This window comes from Nyctibius grandis, chromosome 4 (assembly GCF_013368605.1).
Source record: "Nyctibius grandis isolate bNycGra1 chromosome 4, bNycGra1.pri, whole genome shotgun sequence".
Taxonomy (NCBI): domain Eukaryota; kingdom Metazoa; phylum Chordata; class Aves; order Nyctibiiformes; family Nyctibiidae; genus Nyctibius; species Nyctibius grandis.
In genome coordinates, this window is record NC_090661.1 from 4794647 (window position 1) to 4817507 (window position 22861).

General features: G+C 38.9%; 1 protein-coding gene across 1 annotated transcript in view; it reads left to right on the forward strand.

Annotated features, from left to right (window-relative positions):
• The window catches only part of NELL1 (neural EGFL like 1), a 296528-nt gene that overhangs the window by 139833 nt on the left and 133834 nt on the right, over positions 1 to 22861 (forward strand). Inside the window, exon 13 of the mRNA XM_068398442.1 lies at positions 7529 to 7654. Coding sequence (XP_068254543.1) covers positions 7529 to 7654 — 126 coding nt within the window. The remainder of the gene's footprint in view (positions 1 to 7528; positions 7655 to 22861) is intronic.

Genomic DNA, 22861 nt, shown 5'->3' on the forward strand with positions numbered 1-22861 from the left:
GCCCTGGCAGCCCAGAGGGCAAACCGCCTCCTGGGGTGCATCAAACACAGGATAACCAGCTGGTCAAAAGAGGGGATTATCCCTCTGTATTCAGCGTTGGTGCGGCCTCATCTTGAGTGCAGTGTGCAGTTCTTGGCCTCACAATTTAAGAACAATGTGAGGGTCCTTGAATGCCTCCAGAGGAGGGCAACAAAGCTGGTGAAAGGGATGGAAGGAATGTCATATGAGGAGTTGCTGAGGACTTTGGGTTTGTCTAGTTTGGAGAAAAGGAGGCTGAGGGGCGAGCTCATTGCTCTCTACGTCTTCCTGAGCAGGGGAAGTGGAGAAGGGAGATGCTGATGTCTTCTCCCTGGTATCCGGTGACAGGACTCGTGGGAATGGTTCCAAGATGTGTCACGGGAGGTTTAGACTGGGCATTAGGAAGGATTTCTTTACCGAGAGGGTGGTCAAACAGTGGAACAGGCTTCCTAGAGAGGTAGTTGATGCCCAAGCCTGTCAGTGTTTTAAGTGGCATTTGGACAATGCCCTTAATAACATGCTTTATCTTTTGGTCAGCCCTGAATTGGACAGGCAGTTGGACTAGATGTGACCACTGTAGGTCCCTTCCAAATGAAATTTTCTGTTCTGTTCTATTCTTTTATCTTTCTCTGAATTTAACTCTTACCTATTGCAGTGTTCTTGGTGATATTGTCAAGAATATTACTCGGACTGTAGATAGAGATAGCACAGATCCCTGCTGCTTCATTACGTAGTCCTGTTCTCAAGGGATACAGAGGTAGTTTTGTAACCCATGAAATCCCCTGGGTACTCTCAACCAAAGAGTGGACAACTTCTCCTACTGTAGGCTTGCTCCTGCAAAGTTCTGAGAGCCAACAACTACTGTAGGGCCAGCACCAGCTTATTTGGGATTAACGCCGTTTTAGTTGAAGTGGTCTTCTTATAATCAGAAGCAGTCACATCTTACTCTTCAGAGGCTTAATACAGCACGAGGGGACATGAAAGTGTTCTTTCCTTTTTTTTTTTTCTGATAGATACCAGGTCATCTCCCTGAAATATAGAATTCTTTCTTGAAGTAGCTGCTGGTATTCATGAGTGTGTTAAAATACCTGGAGGTGACGAAGAACCTCTCTGCCATAATGTCCATGAGAGGACGTAATGAATGTTCCTCAGAATCCCTTATAGCAGACTGTCCTCAGAGATGTTGATCTGCTTTGATTGAACCCAAGAGGCCAGAGAGTAGCTGGAGAGCAGGGGTGGTGACACTGACTTGGGTAAAAGTTCTGAATCCTGCTGGACAGAGAGACTCTGAAACTGAAAAGTAGCTTGCTTGTTACATAGCTTCTTATAAGCCACTTAGTAGAAGAGCAAATTAAGCAGCATCTTTAAAGAAAAGTCTGTACACCAACTCAGGCGCACCACTTAGTAGCCTGTTCTGCTGCCGTGCATTCTAAATACAAATATCAGTATATTTTCAAAGAATAATTGGAAAGAAAAAATGAAAAGGCTTGAATAATCCTGGATAAAGCAATCTTTCTTAACTTCAGTTAAGTTCTAAACATCATAGTGGCTATTATACAAGAAGAATCCTCACTTGTTTTTGCTAGTTGCTTTGACATGTTTGAGCAAATGACTGAGCTGCTGCTGTTAGCCAAAACCTGTTCCCCCAAATGTTTCTTTCTGCTTTTTGTGATTATTTTTAAGCTGTGTTCTCTAAGCTGCATTATCATATGTGAATTCTGGCTGCGTATTTTTAAAAATAACTTATTTGCAACTGTCAGAGATACCTTATGAATAAGTTATCAACCATCCCTAGGAGCTATAGCTGCAAACATTTAAAAAAAGTAATATTTATAAGTCTGTGAACATTTTCTATTAATGTATTTATCAAATGAATGCAATCATTCACTTAGGGTTAAGAAAACAGCTCATTTCTGTTAAAAACACCACCACATTACTTGTATTTTCTTTAATGCCAACAGTGGCAGCTTTCTAACTGATTTAAATGATTTTTTATGAAAAGTTCAATTTAAATAAACTGCTTTTATCCTAAGAGATCTCAAGGCTCTTGAGGACCATCCCCCCAAACCAACCACACAGACATTTACTAACGCGTCATAAATTGCCAGCGTAATGATGGAAAGTGCAAGGGAGAGTGGAACTGCAAATTTTCAGTTTTCCTTAGAGAGGAGCAGAATTTAGTAGAATAACAAAAGGAAAATCTTCTCACTTAGAGCGACATTAGATAGTCTGGACAGTAAGCTTTAAAGAGTCTGCTGCTGTCTTTCATGATAGGATTGTGGTATTTTGAGGAATGATGAGCAAAATGACTGTAGCTGAAATATCCTGGCTCCAGAGAGTTGGTCAGATTATTGGAGACTTGGGTTATGAAAAGCTTTGTTTTTTCTTTTCATTTTTAAGGCAAAAAATCATAACCTAAAGAGACTAATATTTTGTGTATTATTGTAAGCGTTAATGGGGATGGAGAAGGGGAGCTCATCTTGTCCTAGGCAATATTTGAATGCCTAAGACTGAATTTTGTCAGAGTGGATTTTAGGAAGCAACCACTTTCCTGTAGGACTGCTGGGCAGACTGTTTACTAATGTAGCTGAGAAACAGGTAGCAAAGGAGTGCTGATGTTGTGATCTTCATTTGAGAATGACCAGTAGCTTTATGGAGTGTGATTGGTAAAGAGCTTAAGCTTAAGAGTCTTGAAGTAAAGAGGAGGAAGGTACCTTCACTTGAATTTTCTTTTGTCCTTCTCAGGAATGTTACCTTAGTTTAGGGCTGGTCTGCGCTGGAAAGTATGACTGTTCAAGTGTGATTTGCATGTGAGCGTGTGTTTTTAAGTATTTGTTTGTTTGTTTAACCTGATAGTTATGCAGTTGTCATCCCTAGAGGGGCCGTTAAATTGATAGAAAGCAGATCTGGAATATTGGTACTCTTGTCCTGATCATAAAGTAGGTATATCAATGTAAAGCGCTTTTACGCTGTGCCCAGAGGAAGAGGCTGCACCATTTTAATGACACTCTAAAATTTAAAGTGATAATACTTCCTGATGTTATTATATTGATAGTTATTTTATTGCTTATGGATTCCCAGGTGATGCTACACCAGCCCTAATTTATGAAGGCATTTGTAGCTGGTTAGTTACTTAACATTAGGGTAACGTTTCTCAGCCTTACTGAAAGGGAAATTTTCCTTTGGCTTATCTGCTTTTGTTTTGGGTTGTTTCCTTGTCTCTGACTGGGCAGCAGCTCCATCCCTCCAAGTCAGAGGAGTGGCAAGGGTCACCTGTGTTTGCACTGCTGCCCTGCCTTGGAGGAGATTAATTGCTTTCAAGGAGTGCAGGTGGATAAACAGTTTTAAGGCTAGCCTAAACATTTGCAGCCAGTAATTAGTCTTTTCTTACTCAGGCAACTGGGGAAGCTGAGCTGCTGCCAGCTCACAGGGAACTGCTGACTGCTGTTGTCTAGGGCTTTATGGCTCCCTGCGGGTTGTACTGCGCAATTTGAGAAACCAACCCTGTGCTAAAGGTAAAAGATAGGTATGGGGTACGTTAGACATCTGCGGAAAGAGAACAGACAATGGGAGGGGGGGAAAAAAGAAGGCAAGCAGAGCTGAAGTCAGGTGAGTCTGGCAGTGGAAAGGAGATAACAGCAGGAGAGGACAGAATCAGGGAGAATTTGGAGAATAAAAAGAAAAGATAATGAACAAGGAGCTGCTAAGTTAGGGGAGTGAAAATAGCATATGTTTGTTTTTCGCATAAGCGTAGGGTGACTGAAATTTTAGGGCATCTCTTATGCTCCGCTAGTGTTGTGATCCACTCTTTTGGAAACTTTGTTTATATGATTCCATCAGCTTGTGAACGTATTTTAAGGTTTTATGTTATTTAAATAACAGCACAGGTTGGTTTTACATTTTTAAAAATCCAGATTACTTAGACCAGGATTTAGTACAGTTCACGTTAAGGCATAGTATAAATAGAATAAAAAGGGAGGAGGGGAATTTACACACACACCCACCCACCCACACACACACCCACCCACTGTCATATTTCAATATTTTAATTATTTAGCAATAGGATTCCAAGTTGGGCATGAAAAAGTTAAATGGTTTGTAAAGTTTGTAAAGTACATTTGCAGATGAGAAAACCTTTTTCACTGGCCATGGGTTGAACACCATTTGTATTGTCTTTCCATCCACCTTGGTTTGGTTGGTTGGTATGAGATGATGAGTGCCTGCCATGTGGCAAAAAGATGCGAAGCAGGTAGCTCCACTGAGATACTTTTCTTGTGGTTTGTCTCAGTGTACGTATGGCTTTGCTGAGTGCACGGGCGCAAATAATAAAAGGTAATACATGTGTATTTCCCTGTAAGTTCATGAGCAGTCTTTAGAACTGTAAGGAGTAATGGTGGTAACTGGTTAGCCATGGGGTAGGTGAGTACTGGGGTAAAGAGAGCTCTGCATAGGCAATGAACCCTAGTTCTCTAACTGTTAAGGAAACACATGAACCCAGTAGAACAGCACTCGCTTACCAAACCAACCCACCCTGCAACGTAATGGTCCTTACCTAAAAGCTGAAGCCCAAATGTCTTTGTTGTTGCAAAGAGCTAGCTTATGTAGATGGAAGCTGGTGATATGTGAATGATCATTACGCTGTGTCAAGTCTCATTTTAAAGACCATAAGTATACCTTTTTAAAAGAAAAACAAACTACTTCACCAGCCTAGAGAGAAACATAAATCATGTATTTTTATCACCTCAAAAGACCACTAGAAGATGAGCTCTAATATTTCAAATGCGACAAGCAATCTATACACATGCATCACAATTTGAGTTCCATTACAACTGAGCTGATATATACCACTGTGTGCTTTATGGATTTTACTCTAACAATATTAAGTAAAAACCCAAAGCTTTTTGTGATGACTACCTAACCTTTTACAAGAATTTGTAGAGTTGTGGTCCAGAACAGCAGCTTTAGTATTGCCCTACAGGCTTTAATAAGAAAATACTATTGCCAGTTTTGACCTCTCAATATTATTCTCTGTGAAGGAAATGCATGTATTAATAGAAGGCTAATACTGTGAAGGTAAAAGAACATGTGAAATACTGAAGATTTTATGGAAAATGTACCAAGAAAGATTGAGAGTTAAATAAATGAGCAAAGTTTGGAGAGAGGGATCTTTTGTTCCTTCTGCTTCCTTTGTTAGGCCCAGTCTTTTTCTTCCTAGACTCAAGGACTTCTGCAGCAGCCCAGTGTCAGTTATTCTCAATTACTCTATTTATAGTCAAGTCATCACTTGAGGTCTTTAGTCTCCTTTTGAGAAATTCTCCCACAGAAGTATTTTCATACAGGTTGTGAATTTTCTTTTTATCTTTACATATTCTTGTATTTTGTGTTACGGTAATGTGGGCCCTGCTTGCAAATGGACGAAAGTTCAAATTCCTTCACCTTTGAGATTTTTAATCCTCTTGCTTCCCTTTGGGGAAAGAAAGAGGAGGAGTGTTGTCCAGTGAATTCAGTGAGGAAGCTGGAGACAGAGGGAAGAGCATAAGGTTAATTTTCAGATGAATTGGTTGCTGTTTTGACATTCTTGCTTTCTTTTCAGGCGTCTTTTCGTTCCTTTCCCTTTTATGCTAGAAAATTATTAGCTATGCAAGAACAAAACTCCTCAAAGCTATGCTCCAAAAGCCTATTAAAAAGAGGCTGCAAGCAGAACAGTGTGAACGCACGTCAACACCTGAGTGTTTCCCAAGTGGCTCTAGCAATCAGTGGTGTGATAACAAGACATGTGGGAGGATTTTTCTTGTCTTTTATCTTCCATATATTGATGCTCCTGACTTCTTAAAATTCATTTCATCAAGTGGCACTGCAACAGAAACAACAGAAATGTGGGAACGAGATAGTTCAAGGTGTTTGCAGTGGTATGCAAAGTCTTTTGCCTCCAGGCCCTCATTTCTAATTCAGCCCAAGTTGGCAGCAGTCAGAAATCACTGCCAACTGACAGCTGTTTGGTGGCCAACATGAAGTGATTTAGCTAGTTGTTCCTACTGGACAGATGTCTGTAGTATAGAAAGTGTGATTATAGCTGGCATGTGTTTCATTTTCAGAGACTGGAAAATGTGGGTGTATCTCAGCTGCAGCTACTTTGGTTTAGGGAGGTTAAACAGAATACCCGAATGTAGGCAACCAAGAACTCAGTATGTGCACAATTAACTCCCCCCCCCCTTCTGGGGTTAAATCCTGATGTTATGGTACTAACCCCTTGCAGCACTTCCATTGTGTGTCCATAAGCATCTTGTGGTGAGGGAGAAGGGAGACTGTAGCTTGGTCTCTACAGGTGGCTGTGTGGAGGGATGTGGTAGGAGACGGCACTGTGCGGTGACCAGCTCATCTGTACCCCACCAACTGAGGAGGTTCTTCAGCTGGCTTGTCAATTCATACCTTTCTTGAGTGTGAGCAATCCATAACAAGGAGAAAGTAATAGGGGGGAAAAAAAGAGTCTGATTCATCTTTCTTTGTGTGGACATATGTAATGCTAGAATTCATCTTTCGAATACCATGAATTACTTTCTGTAAAATCTGTGCTACTAAGTGGAAAATCTATCCTGCTGAGAAAAAAATAAGGAGAATGGTTTGGTGGGGAAGGAAGGCGGAAAATTTTACAGTTTACAATATCACGGAGCTTTGGGTTATTTAAATAGGCAAGTAAATGATAGGTTTGATTCACTATTGTGAAAACAGTTTTGAATTTTGAATTTGCAGCAGCAGTAGAGATTGCTCCAGCAGACAGAGATATGGGGTCAAGTTGCTACCACTCCTTTTTTTTCCATTGGGATGATGTAAAGCAGGCTTAAAATGGGTTTAGGTGACTGGCTCAATCTTCCACTTGTGCGGGGTGTGGAAGTGGCACAGAGTGCTGTTCAGTAACTCCTGCAGCAGAAGTGTGTTTCAGGGACAGGGTACTGTGAGTGAATTCTGGAGGGCTAGAATTCACTTGGGTGAATCTGGAGGGCTGGAATACTCGCTGGTCAGCTCTGCAGTTGAATCTGCTGCCTTGCCCTGACAAACATTGCCATGCCATATCTATCCAGCACTGCAACTGATATCATGCTGTACAGAGTTACTATGCCTTCATGCTGTAGTTTACCGATGAGTTAGGATTTTCAGTATTGCATACTTCTGATACTGGTTTATGTGTTTGAAAAATCTGCATCAGTTTTTGTACTTTAACATTGTCATAGGAAAAAACCCAAATGTATGAGTTACTCTTCCAGGGTTAAAAAAAAAATTAGGATTTTATGAAGAACAGTGGAAGGAGCTCATTACTATGATACAGGAGTTTTAGCTCTCTTTTAAGGAATACATTTCTACTAAATTTGCCTCTTTTTTTTTCTAATGCTAGAGTTACCAGATTGCCTTTGGAGTTGTAAATGGAAATTATTTTCTCTTATTCTAATATTATGTCATGTTATTCATTTCACTAAGCCTGACTGTGACTTCCCTTGGTTCTTCTCCCCTGCAGATATTGATGAGTGCGCTGCCAAGATGCATTATTGTCATGCCAATACCGTGTGCGTTAACTTGCCTGGATCCTATCGTTGTGACTGTGTCATGGGATATGTCCGTGTGGACGATTTCTCCTGTACAGGTGAGCTCTTAGGTGTACAGCAATAGTACTGTTACACTAGCTGGCTTTCTGCTGGCATAAAATTTAGGCACAAGCGAGATAGGTAAATTGGTATAAAGTACCTTTTCTATGTATGGGCCCTTTGGGAATAACTGGGAAGGTGGCTCAAGAAGCTCTGTGGTGCTCAACACTGAGCGCTGTTGTCAACCAGGACGTGGTCCCTTCATGTCCCACCACTGGCTTGCATATGAGGTGCAAAGGCTGAGATCAGATCACACGTGTAGTGAGTGGAAATACCATTTTATTACCTGTGGTTTGAAACTGGTCAGTGGATTAAAACATGAGAAAATATCCTGGAGGAGAAGCTTTCTGGGCAGAGCTGAGGCAAATATATAAAAGCAAAAGTGAAAAGGTATAAAGTCCTCAAAATACATTGTTACATGGTTTGGAAATTGTTATTCTTAATGCTGAGAATTAATGTATCCAGGGCTATGACACGTTATTTAGAAAAGAGAACAAGTGTGATAGCATTAGACAATAAATCCAGTGATTCTTTTTTAATACCTGTCAGCAAAATGAGTGCTAAAAATTATTAGCGGAAAGTAGGTAGGTCTCATTTCCATCTCGAGTTTTTTAAGGAACCTTCTCTGGCAGTCTCTGGGAAACACGTGAGAAGCTGCTGAAACACTCGGTCCACCTATACCTAACTGGATAACGTCTTTCAATCACAACGCTTCAGAAAGGCTGATGTCAGGATTGTTTTGATGGTGCACCTGCCTGGCAAAGGAGGAAAATACCAGACAGATTTATTGAAATGGAAATAAGTCAGCTTGACACAATACCATGTTTAGAATTGTGTTGGGTGAGCTATTTTCTCAAGTGGAAAGATGGCACAGGAGTATTCAATATGAGAATGATTTCCAGTCTGGAATAATTACGTTGTAATGCACATGTTATCCTTAGGGAAGGTCATAGGAAACGTTGACTTTCATGTTGACAGCATGTCTTGTAGCTGAGATTGTGTAGTTTATAAAAACTGTAGGAAAGTCCTGCTCACCTCTTGAGAGAGGCTGATACTAAATAGCTGTCAGGAAACTGTTTTTTATTTTGCCCAGAGAGTCATTATTTCTATATAATCTGTCTTTTGAGTAAACCTTTGAGTTTTTCTTGTTCTTTTACAATCTACCACGTCAGAATAGTTTAAGACCTTAAATTTTGTTCTAAATGTGTGTGCTGTGTGAGGTAGTGGCCTTCACAGTGATGGGAAAGTGTCTTTGATAATCTGATACTTTCTTTTCTTGTATGCACTACTAATTTCCTAATGTTCCTTTCCTTCCAGCAAGGCACTATCATTAGGCATGCAAATGGTTTAGAAAGCAGGGTATTTGTGATTTACAGAAAAAGTGTGAAGTAGTAAGACAAGTTGCTTGACAGTAATGGGTGAACGTTCATTTAGAGTGCATGCACACAAAAAATCCAGAACCAGTATAAGAATGAAATAATAGAATAACTATTTCTTGCAGACTTATTATCTTCTTTTTTGACATCACAGTTAAAAAGCACAGAAAGTATGTAATATAGATGAGGAAAAACTTAGTTCATTGCCTGTTGTATCTAGAAATAATTATATGTTATAATAATAAATGTATTTAAAATAAGTATTGTACAATAGAAGCACTAATCCTATTTTTGTATCTTGCATTATGTTTATATAGACTTTTCCTCTCATGAATCTTAAAAAAACAAAACCCCACTAATTAAAAAAATCAGGCAGCAAATACTTAACTAGTTCCCTGTCATGCTGGTGCCAACGTATAGCAGCACAAACAAAATAGATTGTAGCTGTTACTTAGTTTTTAAAATTTATTCCTCTTTATTCAAACAAAATAAATGAGAAATTATGTTGTTATTGAACCATGCATTTGGGGACAAATCTGAAAGCCTGAGATGGGTTGGCGTTCTGATTACAGCTGAATTTTGTGTATGTGGGGTCAGGCTTTAATGAGTTCAAGATAAGGGTTAACAAGTTTCAAATGTAAGTGCTTTAGGCATGTGCACAGCATTGCATGTATTTGATACACTGTTGACCTAGCAGGAGAGTTATTCCCTAGTGCAGGAGGTATCATATTTTGGGAAGTCTGAATCTAATTCATTGAGGTACAAAGTCATCATCTGCTGTGGAGCAGATTCTGTGTGTTGCTGGGCAGGGCTGTGCTTCGTGGCTGGTCCCTGTGCTTTGACAGCTTTCAGAAGGCGGAAAGCAGTGATATGTGGAAGCCATAAATCAGAAAGAATGAAGTATTTCAATTTTATATTGAGGGGTTTATCTTTATAAGAAGAAATGAAGTGAATATTGAAATGCTGGGTCAAATTTGAATTGAGCAAAATTAAATTAATTTGGATATTGCCGAATCTTAAATATGCAGCTTCCAGTCTGTTTTCTGATAATGCTGCATCTTTCTCAAATTAAACTCATTTGTACTGTTTTGGTGTTGATGAAACTTTTTTTCCCAAAACAATTTTTGAATAATATTTTCCATTTCTGTTCATGAGAACTGTGGAGTAGGATCTTCCTGTGTAAGTAAGTTTCAATAAGAAACTACTGTGTTGGAAGCTGTGCTGATTGCATAGAAAGCGCAGTCACAGGGTAACTAAAATAATATTCTGTATGAAGTCTACAATCATATTAAATACTGAACTATGGTTTAAAATTAAGTAGTGTCTATTTTAATGGATGATCATTATTCAGTCTCACATAAGCAAAAGACCTGGTGTGTTGAGGTTCATCCCATAGTGTTTTGTGACAGGTTAGTCAGCCTAGCAATAACTTTAACTTACGTTCACCAAGAAAGGTACATTAGTGTTTTTCTGCTCACCTCTTCCTAGAGCTTTGAGCTCTGAATGTTAATTAAATTGTTGAGTGAAAGACAGTTTTATTAAGAAAAGTTACCCTTGAATAGGAAGCTTCTTTCAGTCTGTTCCTGTGATACTGACAGGTTGTTTATCTGTTCTCAGGTAAATCACAGTCTTGCCCATTCCGAAAATGGCAGCAAGATTTGCTGCCCCAGATGCTCTCATTTACTGGAATCTACTGATTTAAAGCATTTTATTGACCTCCACAGGTTTTTACCCTGCTTGCTTGTTGATAAATATGTTCTCTTGGGTTGGTTTCTTCTAACATACCAGTTTGGGAGTTTGCTTCAAAAGTGCATAGTTTAATGCTGTTTGAAGCATTATAAATTACATAATAAAAGTATCTTAATTTTATTTTTGATGGGCTGCATCTGTTCTCTGGTATGATTTTGAAAATGTATGTATATGTCTGATTTTCTGTAGTTTGAAACTACAATATACAGTTTCTGTGTCCCACCACCATTCAATCAAGTAGACAAATGCTGTTTCATCTTAATAGGCCATAAGTTATCTGTAATGACTAGATATATGATGCTGATATGAAGAAGAAACAGTGTAGGTGGGTCTCATCTGTTTTTTGCGTAGTACTTGCATTTTCTGCGAAGATAATCATGATAATCATGATAAAGATTCCTGGCCTTTAACATCTATGATAACCATTAAAAAAATATACTCTTATTTTGCTGTATTTTCCTTGGGGTTGCATGAGACACTGAAAACTTCCTAAAATCTTGCTGTTGTTCCCAGAATAAGTTGTTTGTCTCATTTTTGTGTAGTTACTACTGGGCTTGGATGCTCTGTTTTGGGGGTTTATTTTTTTTTTATTTCCAGCAAATATTCACTAATTATGCACTAAAGCTTAAAAAAGACCTTTACAAATGAGAGTGTCAAGAGATTTTTATTCCTCTATTTGCATGTATTACTCATGGCCCTTTTGCAAAATGGAAAGCCTTCCTTTGGACTTGAGAATGACTTGGTCCCTTTTGCCCTGGGGGCATCTATTCAAGAAATAGTATGGAAAGTTATCTGGCCACCCAACACATGCCAGCAGCACGTTCTGCCAAAATGTGGTGTGACCTGTATGCAAACATCCTCCACTTTATGCACCAAGCTATGTTGACAGATGTTTTTCCTCTGTGAAAGGAATCCACCTCCAGATTTTGCTGTGGAGTTGTGCCATTCTGCATGATGTTTGAATACTGGACTGTGCTTTTAACCCTTTTCAAGCCCTCATTTTGTGTGATAACGTTCACAGGACTTTTAACCTTTGGCTTCTCTAAGCAATGAGTCACTAAAATATGTTACTTGCAAAAAGCAAGCCCTTATCTACCACAGAAACAGGAAGTATTTTCAAAATATACCATTCAGTATTTTAATTCTGTGGAAAATTTGATATTATATAGAAATATATTGTTTAGAAGAAGTCTTAGAATCTAAATGTGAGTCTGTAGTTTATATGCTAATTTGACTTGCAATATGGGTGGAGAAGAGGAAGCAAGAAAACCTAATGATTTTGACAGGTTATCCTCTAAGTCCCTTCACTTCTATCCTATATGGTTTCTGGAGTAGCATTCAGTGTCGAATCTAACGCACCTTTCAGAACAAGCCCTTCTGCAGCGTGTTATTGGAAAAGTTGTGCCTAAAGCATAGAATAACGTAGCGTTCTGAGAAATCTCAATTTCAAGGGGAAAAAAACAGCAGCCCCCTATCTCTGCTCTTCTCTTCTTCCCCTGTGTGTGAAAGGCAACTCAACTGCAGAAATTTCCTGCTGTGGTTAGAACAAACATTCAAATTGTTTGCTATCACTAAAATTGATGCCTTTAGATTTTTGTTGCAGTTTACGTGTCAGGTTCAAAGTGGTGTAGGGGCTCCATAATAATACTAATAATGCAGCAAGTTTCACAGTGGTGAAGTGGCAGTCTCAAAGGGCAGGTTACTGGCCTCTCATCCAGAACCACTGTATGTGTTTTTAAAAAGACCAGAATAGAAGCTTTTAGGCAGCCAATCGATAATATAGTCACTTTTTGAAAGACAGTGCTACTTCTAATCTACTGACCCTCTTTTCCCCCTTCTCCCTTTTGGTGAACTAAATCAGCATTCAAGAAAGAAACATTAATATTTGTGGTGTGGCACTTGAACCTCCGAAGTACTGTGCAGGGTCTTGGATGTTCAGAGGTCAGTAAACAGATGTTACCACTGTTCACATGATGGCCTGGAGTCGGTGAATTGATAGACGTGTCTGCTGGCTGACAACCCAAGCCTGGGTCAGTAAGCAGTGAAGGCAGGTCTGTGGTGGAATCGTTTTCAGGTATGTTTTGGGGAGGAGCCCTCTTTAGATCTTGCTGCTCTAAAGGATATAATTAGTGAGTATCTTGCCTAGCACTATGTAATTTTTAAAGAAACATTATGAAAATATTAATTGTTTTGGGGTCATAGTTTTGTGTCAGCATTTATAGATTAGGTAGCAGATGTTCAGCACAATGGGTATGACTGGAGATAAGGACCTCAGACAGATCTGGACCCTCCTGAGTTTACTTGTCACTGATATATCGATACACCCTGCTCTGAAGCATTGCCTGCTTCAGAGTCCACTCTGTCCTATACATGCTGAGGACAGCCCACTGTCCTTCTAGAAACTGCATCTTGATTTGTGTGCTTGTCTTCTCACTGCATTGTATCTTCAGGACAACAGTCAGGCATTTCCAAATGCATTTGGAAATTGGTCTTAAACCAACCTGAATGGTTGACACTATGATTATGTTAACTCAGCAGGCACAAAATACTCTTATGTTGGTCTCTTCTTTCCTGAGATCCTTATATGTCAAGAGCTAAAAGGCAGGACAGGGCTTAGCTCCTAGTGTTAAGCACTACTCTTTTGTTTGAACCGTAGTCAACAGCATCTCTGTTCCCAGAACTGTGAAGGGAAATGTTTAGTTCCAGGTGCCTTGAAATGCAGAAACATTTGTTTCATGTCCCTCAGTAGGCTGTTGGCCAAGTTCAGCAGCAGGTAATCTATGCACCAGTGGGTATTGCCTGCATCAGAGAGCAGGCAACTTGTCCTTTGCTCTGCAGGACAAGTCAACAGAAGACTAGAAGAGTACTGAGTCAATCCAGCAAAACAACAACAGAGCGATTCCACATCAGCTGGCTGATACTCATGCGGGTCTTCACTCAAAACGCATTAATTCAATAGAAAGCTTTCAGTCCATTCATTTTGGCTTTAGATAACTCCTATAAAGAGATAACTAGTGCACTCTTGCCACAGGGAAGCTCTATTTATAATAACACTAAAAAGGATGATTCTTTTGTATTGTCAGGGAATGCTGTACTAGCATGGGTCAGGTAGCTTCTTGATGCATCCCTAGAAGGCTGATAAGTAGTTGCTGTTTTGGAGAAGGGGAAGCTGAGGCACAGAGAAGTGGAGCATCTTGCCAAAGTCATGCTGAGACAGTGGCAGCATTGGAGAATCTAGTAAACAGAGTCAGAAAAATTAGATGTGGGAAAAACCACAGACCTATACCAACAAGGATTCTCTGAACAGTGGGGTTTATTTTTATAGGTATTGATATTTTCACAAGAAACAATAGCAGTTCCTTGAAGCACAGTGTGCATGGGCCCTGAATAACCACATGACCTTCATGTTATAAATCTTCTCCTTCCTCGTTCCATGCAGTTTTGTAACATCTTTTGTTACTTTGGAGTTGAATTATTCCCCAGTCCTCTAATTTTAAATGCCATGTTACATTCTTTTGTTCCTGACTTCACCTTCATTTACAGGATTTAACTGCAACATTTTTTATGTTCCTTCCTTTAAAAAAATGCTGTTGGGAAGCTGCATATTATTTGCTCCTAAGTGCTTTCAATCTGAGGAAAAAATGTACTAAAAATGTAATATTTATAGTGATTTAAATTCCTCACTGGTAAATAGTTTAATTAAACATCTTTGTGCTTTCCTGTGCTCTAGGCATGGAAGTGTTGCTAATTTGTCCAGAGTAGTTGGTAATCCTTTCAAGTCCTTTTGACACATAGATTTTCTATAACTTTATTAATACTACAATTAATTAAACAGCTGACCGCAAATCATGCTGATAGTTGTATTTCTTGACTTAGGCATAATTAGCATTTTTACATGATTTCTTAGCTGCAGTCTTTTGTGCTGGTATATATGCTATCACAAAAATGTTGTGTTTCAAAGTGTTTTGCATATGCATGTTCATGCTTATGCATAAACTTAAGTGTTAAGCTCATGCTTAAAAATAATAATATTGATTTAATACTCATTCAAGACTCAAGTCAGCATTTGTCCTGAGCTCTCTTATGGCAGGATTTTTCCTTGATACAGTAGGACTAAATCTGTTTCTGTGGCCCACAAATTCTTGATCTCTTCACTAAATCTAGCAATTACTACAAACAGTTCATGAGGTGAGAGATGGAATGAGAGCTACCACACTAATTTCTTAGTGGGAGCACGCTATCTGGAAAACCTGCAGCAGCTGCAGGATCTATGTCAGTGGCTGGAAGCAAAAAGCTCTCATATTTTAGTCATATGCTTCCACAGTAAGTGTTAATACCTTCAGGAGTGTAACTTGCTTTTGGGAAAGAGTTTATTCAATCAAGTTCTGATCTTGTTGGAGTTCTAACAGCCAGGGTTTGTCATCTTCTCTATCCAAACAAGCAAAAAATTCCCCCATGCTGTATTCTGTTTCTAGAAACCATTTGTAACAAACTCTCTGTTCTTCAGTCACAGAATTGAACTCTCCTACTGAATCAGGGAAGTAACTGAATCATAGAGAAGGGCAGCGGGTTCACCGCTCCTCCTCAAGGCAGGATCTGTGGACCCTGAAACATCCTTTGTCTTATCTGTTCTTAAAAAAAAAAAACAAAACAAACAACTTCAGTGAGGGAAATTCCTTAATACCCTTTTTGTTCCCCCCACCCCAGTACTTACTCAACCATTTAGAAAGGTTTGCTTAATGGCTACCTTAAATCTCCCTTGCCACACTTTAAGCCTATCACCTCTTGTCATATTCTCAGTGAACACGGAGAATGCTTTGACCTTTCTATTTGCAGTCCTTTTTAATATTTAAAATCTCTTTTCATGAACATGCTTTATGCTTCTCATCTGTAACCTAAAAGCCTGGTTTTAGGTTTATGGCTGAACAGTACAAAAATATTCTAAGGGGTTTTTCGTTATAATTTGATGTTTTCCCTTCAGAAAATTCTGTGCCTGTGCCCCCAAACTTTTGGTATCTCACAGAAGTTTTTTTTGCATTCAGCTGCAAGATTGTTGGTGTGTGTCAAGGAAGATGCTCTAAAGAATGATCCCAGGTAAGAGGCACAGTGTGCATGGGGTTGGCAGGTCAGACAGATGTGGCCTAAACCCTCCCATATTGATTCTGAGAGTCCTGGTTTGTGTTAATGTCTGCTGCCAAGGGCTGGTTAGCCAGGCACAATGCTGACCACACTGGATAGGAATTCTCTGTTTTCCCCGCTATATCCTCTTTTTCTGTCCCAACACATTGTTCATCTAGACAAAGAAGAAATGTCAGATGGATGACTAATGGCTGGATACAGACTCTCTGTAGTGTTTGCTTTTGGTGCTTGAATGGGCTATATGGCTTGTCTGATTTCAGTAATAATGATTACAATACTGTTGGAAAATATTAGGAAAAAAGGCTCAAATGCTCCTCCAATATGCCTGTGTGTATCTTCCAGTGTGTAGTATCTGGGGTCTGCTGTGACCAAAATCCATGCAGTGTGTGGCACGTACATATGTATTTCTTCCAGAGAAATCCGATACAGAGGAAGAAGAGCCCATTCACACTGGCACATGGGAATGCTAAATTCCTACCACTTTGATTTAAGGAACGGTGAAAATGATTAGGGATGCAATCACTGGGCCTCTGGAAAGGCTAGAAACTTGCAGTATATTAACTTGGACTTGACAAGTGTGTAACTTGGGGATTTTCTCCTGAAAGGCAGTGTGTCAAGGTGGATGAGACTAGTCTGCCAAGGACAACTGGCATAGCTGTGAAATGTGCAGCATGTTGCTGCTCTGCTGTTGTATCTTTGTATTCGCTGCTTGGATTTAAGATTTCTAGAGTAAGGCCTTTGTTTCTGAAACAAAGGAATTCTATAAAGCTTGTTAATCTCAACAGAAAATTTTCCATAAAGTTCATGGTGGTTATGGCTGATGGGCTTTTCCAACAGTGAGAAATATAAATGACAAAGGCTTTTGCAGGTCTCGATTTTTCCTTTTTTAATCTAAATGTGCATTTTATACACAAGGAAATAATATATTAACATTTCTCATTTTGCTATGATCTCATTTTTATACCTGTGCTGAATATTTCATAGATGTGTGCATATTGATTGGGAGAAAGCTAATATTTTATTAACAGCTATTGATTTTTGAGTATCAATTACTGTATACAAGTGATCAAAGAATCACCTTCGAAGCAATCCTAGATACCGAAAAGACCTTAGGACCTGGGTTCAATGATGGGCATCTGCTATTTGTTTGAAGTGGCTGGGGTTTTGTGTAAGCCCTGTTTAGACATGCGTTGTAGATTGCCCAACTCTTGCTTTGCTGGTTCTACAGCTGAAGATGTTTTGGTTTTTTTTTTTTTCAGCAGAAATGTGTGCGCTAGCAGGTGGGGGACATGGCAGGGTTTCTATTGCTGTGAAGGCGTGCAAAGTGGTTTGTCCTTTTGGGTGGTCTCATTCTGGTTTTGGAGGACCTTTGTGTTCTGTATATGAACAAGAGTACAAAGATATAGGTAATATTTGGCTGATAACCTAGCTATCCTAAATTTATTTCTGGATTTGTTAAACATCAGTGAATAACCATAAATCTGGTAGTGTTGCCTTTCTGAAATGTTTGTGAAATAATTTTAAAGGGTGTAGAGGAGCTTCCACTGGCAAGCAGACTTGCTTGGTCCTTGAGAAATATAGCCTTTGGGAATAGCACAAGGAGGGGGAGGAAGAGAGGTGCTTTGATCTATCACTTTGTAGTTAATATTTCCATGCTTCCTACTGTAGGCTTTTTGCCTCCTAGTATGAAACTTCCTATTTAGTGACATGATTGCATGTAATAATTGCTCAAACTGGGGATTTTTGTGACTCTCCCAGAAACAACCCTTATTCTTCATTGTCAGAGAAGTGGGACAGAGCTAGACAAATGAATGACCCAATCTTGCTGCTCATGCTCCCATTAGAATAGTCTATTGCCATTTTTATGTGCCTAGATTTTTTTTTTCTTTTCAGAGTTTACAAATAAAGTTCATTTTGAGAAAATACAGTTTGTGCTGCTAGACTGAGATAATCAGGTGTTTTGGGGAAGGCTTTCCTGTTATAACAGATAGCAGAAGGGGCCAGAAAACAGGGCTGCCAAGGAAAGGATAAGGATGGCCACAGAGAGACAGCTCAATAAACTGTAAAGATAAAATATTTTTTTTATATTTATTTATGGTGATGAAAAGTTTCCATGTTTTCAGGATCCTAGGGATTTGGTTTAGTCTGCTTTGTGCTTCTCATAATGAAGGGTTCTATTTCACAAAATTTAATGTATATAAGCTTTTGTAATGCTAAACTATTTACCAACATTTGTCCTTTATGCTAGTTTTTGGTTTGCTTGTTTGTTGCTGGTTTTTTTGCTTTCAATATAGCACAAACGTTGAAAGTGATATTCTGTGGAATACCTGACATAGCAAATTCTTCTTCAAAAACAGTAAATTAAGAATGTGTATATTTAGGCACAAATGCAGTCCCCAGAGGGGCAAAGGAACCCTCTGATCTTGGGAGCCTTGCTTTCAGATAGATTCCTTGGTATCTATCCAGTTCTAAACTGCATCTTGTATTTTACTTAGGTCATAAATGTGGCTTTGCAGTAAAGCAAAGACATTCCAAATGTAATCCCATTCCACCACAACATAAAATGTTATTGTCTTTTTTGCATGTGCTAATAGTATCTCAGTACAAAGCTAAATAGATGCTCCGTCCTTTTACTTCACTCTCTACATGCTTTTAAGAGTTCCACAAACCCTATGATGCATTATGCAAAATCATCAATTATAAATTATTTATAAATAGAAAAGGTAAATAGTCATCTTGCCTGGCTTTGCAGTGTCTGGATGCACTTCATAACAGAATGGAGAAAAGCAAGAGGGTAGACTCCATCTAATCTTGCTCTACAGTTGTACATCCTTCTCTTCTGTGTAGATCCCTTCACTCCTTGCCCTCATTGCATCATCAATACTCTTTCACCTTTGGGAAAAAGAGCTTGTGCATGCAGAGTAGTGCAATGGAAGCATCTTGCAGGCTTTCTGTGACCTAATGGAGCAGGTAGCTGTGTGCTGACTGGCACCCCTGCATGAGCCCTGCTCTGTGAGTGGCAGCATGCTCTACCCTCTCCCAGGGTGCTGGAAGGCTCAAGGGATATGTTAGATCTTCAGCAGCAGTGCAGAGAACTTCACATTTGTGGGACCGTGATGAAATCCCAGAGAAGAATCACATTTATGATCTGAGCTTGGACCGGGGTTTGCCTTTTGAGGAACATGGCACTGTGGTGTAGATGTCAGTAGGCTCAATGTCTTTCAGTAGTACCATGGCCCCATCCAGCTTGGGGTTCAGTCTTAGGCATGGGGGTTAATCGTTTCCGTCTAGGAACAAAGGCAGATAAATATATTAAAAGCATATTCAGTTCCCTGTTTCTCTGCCTGGCAAGCTAAAATCACTTACTACAATCTTTTGATCACTTCACTCCACACTTAGGAGACTAGGTTTATTCTACCTCTCAGTGAAGAATCAAAATCCACAGTCCAAGTGACTCTTCTGTGCCCAGATCTGGTCTCTCTAACTGATGCAAGCTCAAGAAAGATGTATATGGCATCTGATGATGTAAGTTCCTTCGTATTTTTCTTGTTGCTGCTGTTAGAATTGAACCGCTGACTGGGGTTATTAAAATAAAGAAGTTGCAGAAGAAAATTAAAAAAAAAAAGGTAGATAAAATTCCTAGCTGATGTGAAATGTATGGCAGTAACAGAAATGGCACATCTTACAGAATTGTTTGCTTAGGGCACCAGGCAGAGTGAAACATATAAATACACATGCTATCTTTCATGGTTGATGCTTCCAGAAGAAACAGAAAGGACTATTTTTAAGGGCAACAGAGCAGCTTTGTTCCATCTGGATTGCTAAAACTTAGGACCAGTTTTGAGTGATTGTGTATCCACAGCTGAACATTATTGATGCTACTTGTAAAGGCAGCAAGAAGCTTCTTTATTGCACAAAAACTGAAGAAGTTGTATAAAAGGTCAGCTGGAAAGACTTAATCCAAGGCATTAATGGAATTTGAAATGTAACTTTGTTAAAGGATCTTTGGAAACAAAAAGCTGTAATGAGATTGGAGAATTTAACAGCCTTTTAATATTCTCATATATACTATATGCAGGCATCTTTTTCAAGGACCCAGCCTTTCGCATATGTTTTATCAATAAATACTCATATAAGCATTTTTGACTTGGAACAAATTCAGTTGTGAAAATCAGCAGGGAGATTGTTTTGTTTTGGGTTTTTTTTTTTTCATTACATGTGGCTTCCTATAAAAAAGTTACGTGGGTAAATAGGTAACAGTCAAGACTGAGGTAGCTAAAAGTGAGGTTACCTGCAAATCCACAAAATCTGGAGGCTGGGTTTATAGCTAGTAGAAATCAAACTATATATGGTTATTTAGGTGTACTGTCAAACTGTATTCTGAATTCTCTTTAAGTTGCTGCTGCTTTTGATTTGTTGCTCTGAGATTGTTGATTTATTAAAAATCATCTGTGCCATTAGACTGCCTGTCAGGATCCATAAATTGAATCAGGGACCAAGAGCAGTTATTACCCTGTGTGGATTTTGTTTTCGCACTGCCGAAAAGAGGCTAATTAATTCACTGACAAAATGAAGTCATGCTTCTTTTGAAATATGAAGCCCTTACCTGGTATTTTTTCTGAAGTCTGTAAAGATAATTTTCTTACAGTATTTCAGTGGGTTAACTGCCTTTATAGTACAAATTTCTGTTCCAGAGGAAAGCTTAGTGTTCTTAACACAGTTAACTGTGTAGAGTTTAAAACGGATTAGCAAAATACAGAAAACCATAGAAACTAATGCTGCATTAAGTGCTTATTATGCTTGGTATATGAGTACATTCAGACGGCTCTTGAAGGACATTAACAGATCAATTTTGCATCCTGTGCTGCAGACTGTCCCAGTTGCATAGGTTTTCCACCAACAGATGGTTTAAGGATAAACCACTACCAAAATGAAAAGCTGTTATTCCTGTTTTATTAGCATGGTGCGGCTCTTAACAGTTCACAATTTGTATACTAAACAAATAAAGTCAGTATGTAAATATGCCTTACAGAAAGTCAGGTTGAGACTTAAGAACTACTCAAGTTATTGGAAAGACTTTACAGGATGCTGAGCTGCTGCTTGCTACTGGATGCTACTGCAGGCATGTGTTGGCTTTCCAGTCAAAAGCAGAACTTATCAACCTGAATCTGAACCTCCGAAGTGTGAAGGATCTGCTGCAAAATTTTAAGTTCCTTCCCTTTGTAAACGTTAATGTGGGTAGTGGGTTGTCAGCAAATCCCTGGAAGGACTCCATCCTGTGTATGTTTTGGACTCTGCTTCCACGAACCTTTCTGTCTCTTCTTTCTATGTGCTACATGGGAATAGAAATTAAGCAAGTTTAGGTAGTGATTGAGGGCATTAACTCTGTAAACAGCTGGACCTCAGGCTATTATTGTTTTAGTCTTCTAATCTCAGACTTTTTTCCTCTAAATGGACTTAAGAGTGCAAGCTACTTTCCAAACAGAGGTTGCTTGTAAAAAAAAAAAGCCACATCTCTTTTTATGATGTTAAAAAAAAAGTAAATTCCTGGAGGACTTTTTCCAATGATTTGTTTAATGAATCCTGCTTGTGTTTCTCCTTGTTGACAGCTCTACGACCACAATAATTCTGTGCAGAGAAAGGTCTTCTGACCTTATCTTTCATTTTATATCTTCTGAAAATAGAACTTTGGGTCATCGTCTCAGAATCTTTTTTTTTTTTATTTTTTTTTATTAGTCAATTAAGTCTTAGGAATGTAAAGCTAGAGTCCCTTTTTTAAGCTGTGAAATTTACACAGGTGGTGTTTCTTACCTTATTTCTATTCATTATTATTATTAATTCCTAGCATTAGATGTGTATTTTTACAGAAAGCAGATTTGCCGTATAAGCAATGGAGGTCTGAAGATCCTGTGATAGTTTTTCTCTGATTATTCACAATTCAATATGATGTTATCTTTTTAGAAACAAGCATTGTAAAGATAAGACGCGATAAGTACCATTGGAAGAATAAGCCTGAACTACTGTCTACTTGGTATGGCACAGGGTAGCCTGAAAATGATATAGAAGTACTGAATTAGTCCAGCACCCTGCACAGGCAAACTTACATTGCTTCTCAAAGCTCTTGTGTAAGCTCTTTAAGACCAGCATTGCAGAGACTAAAACTAAAAGTCTTCTGCACTGTTATGAAAGATTTAATGATTTCTGCCCAATTGCTTGCTTCGCCTAAAATGAAAGATTATGATTTTTGTTCATTGAGTATGTTAAATCTTTCTATAGTGTGACTGAACACATTAGCCTTTTCTGATGCAAAGCAATCAGAAAATTCCTTTTATTCAATGCCTCCTGATAAAGAAAAATGCAGATCTAATCTTTGAAGTGCATGCTATCCTTTTGCCTTCAATGATGTCTGTATTTGCATATATAGGTAATTGCACCACCTGCCCTTTCTATGTTAGCTAGGATTCAGCAGGAAGAAGAGTATGGAGCACACATTCATAGTTTCCTCTCATGTAACACCTGCTTGAATGAATTTGAATAGTCCTATACTGCTGCGTGAAGTGGTTCAGCTAGCCTCAGATGAAGACAAGAAGGCCAACTTCACACTCTTCCTCTTTCCTACAACCAAACTGAGTGTAAACCTGGTCTTCTGTCAGCTGAACTCATGAAGAACAAATAATTAAAGTGATGTGAGCTGGAAGGCCCTTTGTTATATACAATAATCCTGGATACCTTCCTACCCAAGACCTCTTCAGATAGCAGTCTAAAATCCATGATTGTTTCTTTTTTTCAGATAAAATTAATTGCCTTTTTGTTAGAACCCGGCATCTTGAACTGCAGTTGACCTAGTATTTATTCTCAGACAGCAAAGTTGGTTGCCTCAGAGAAAATGTAGGCCTTCCTGCAACTATAATATATCATAGAAGGAATCTCTTTCCTTGGTTC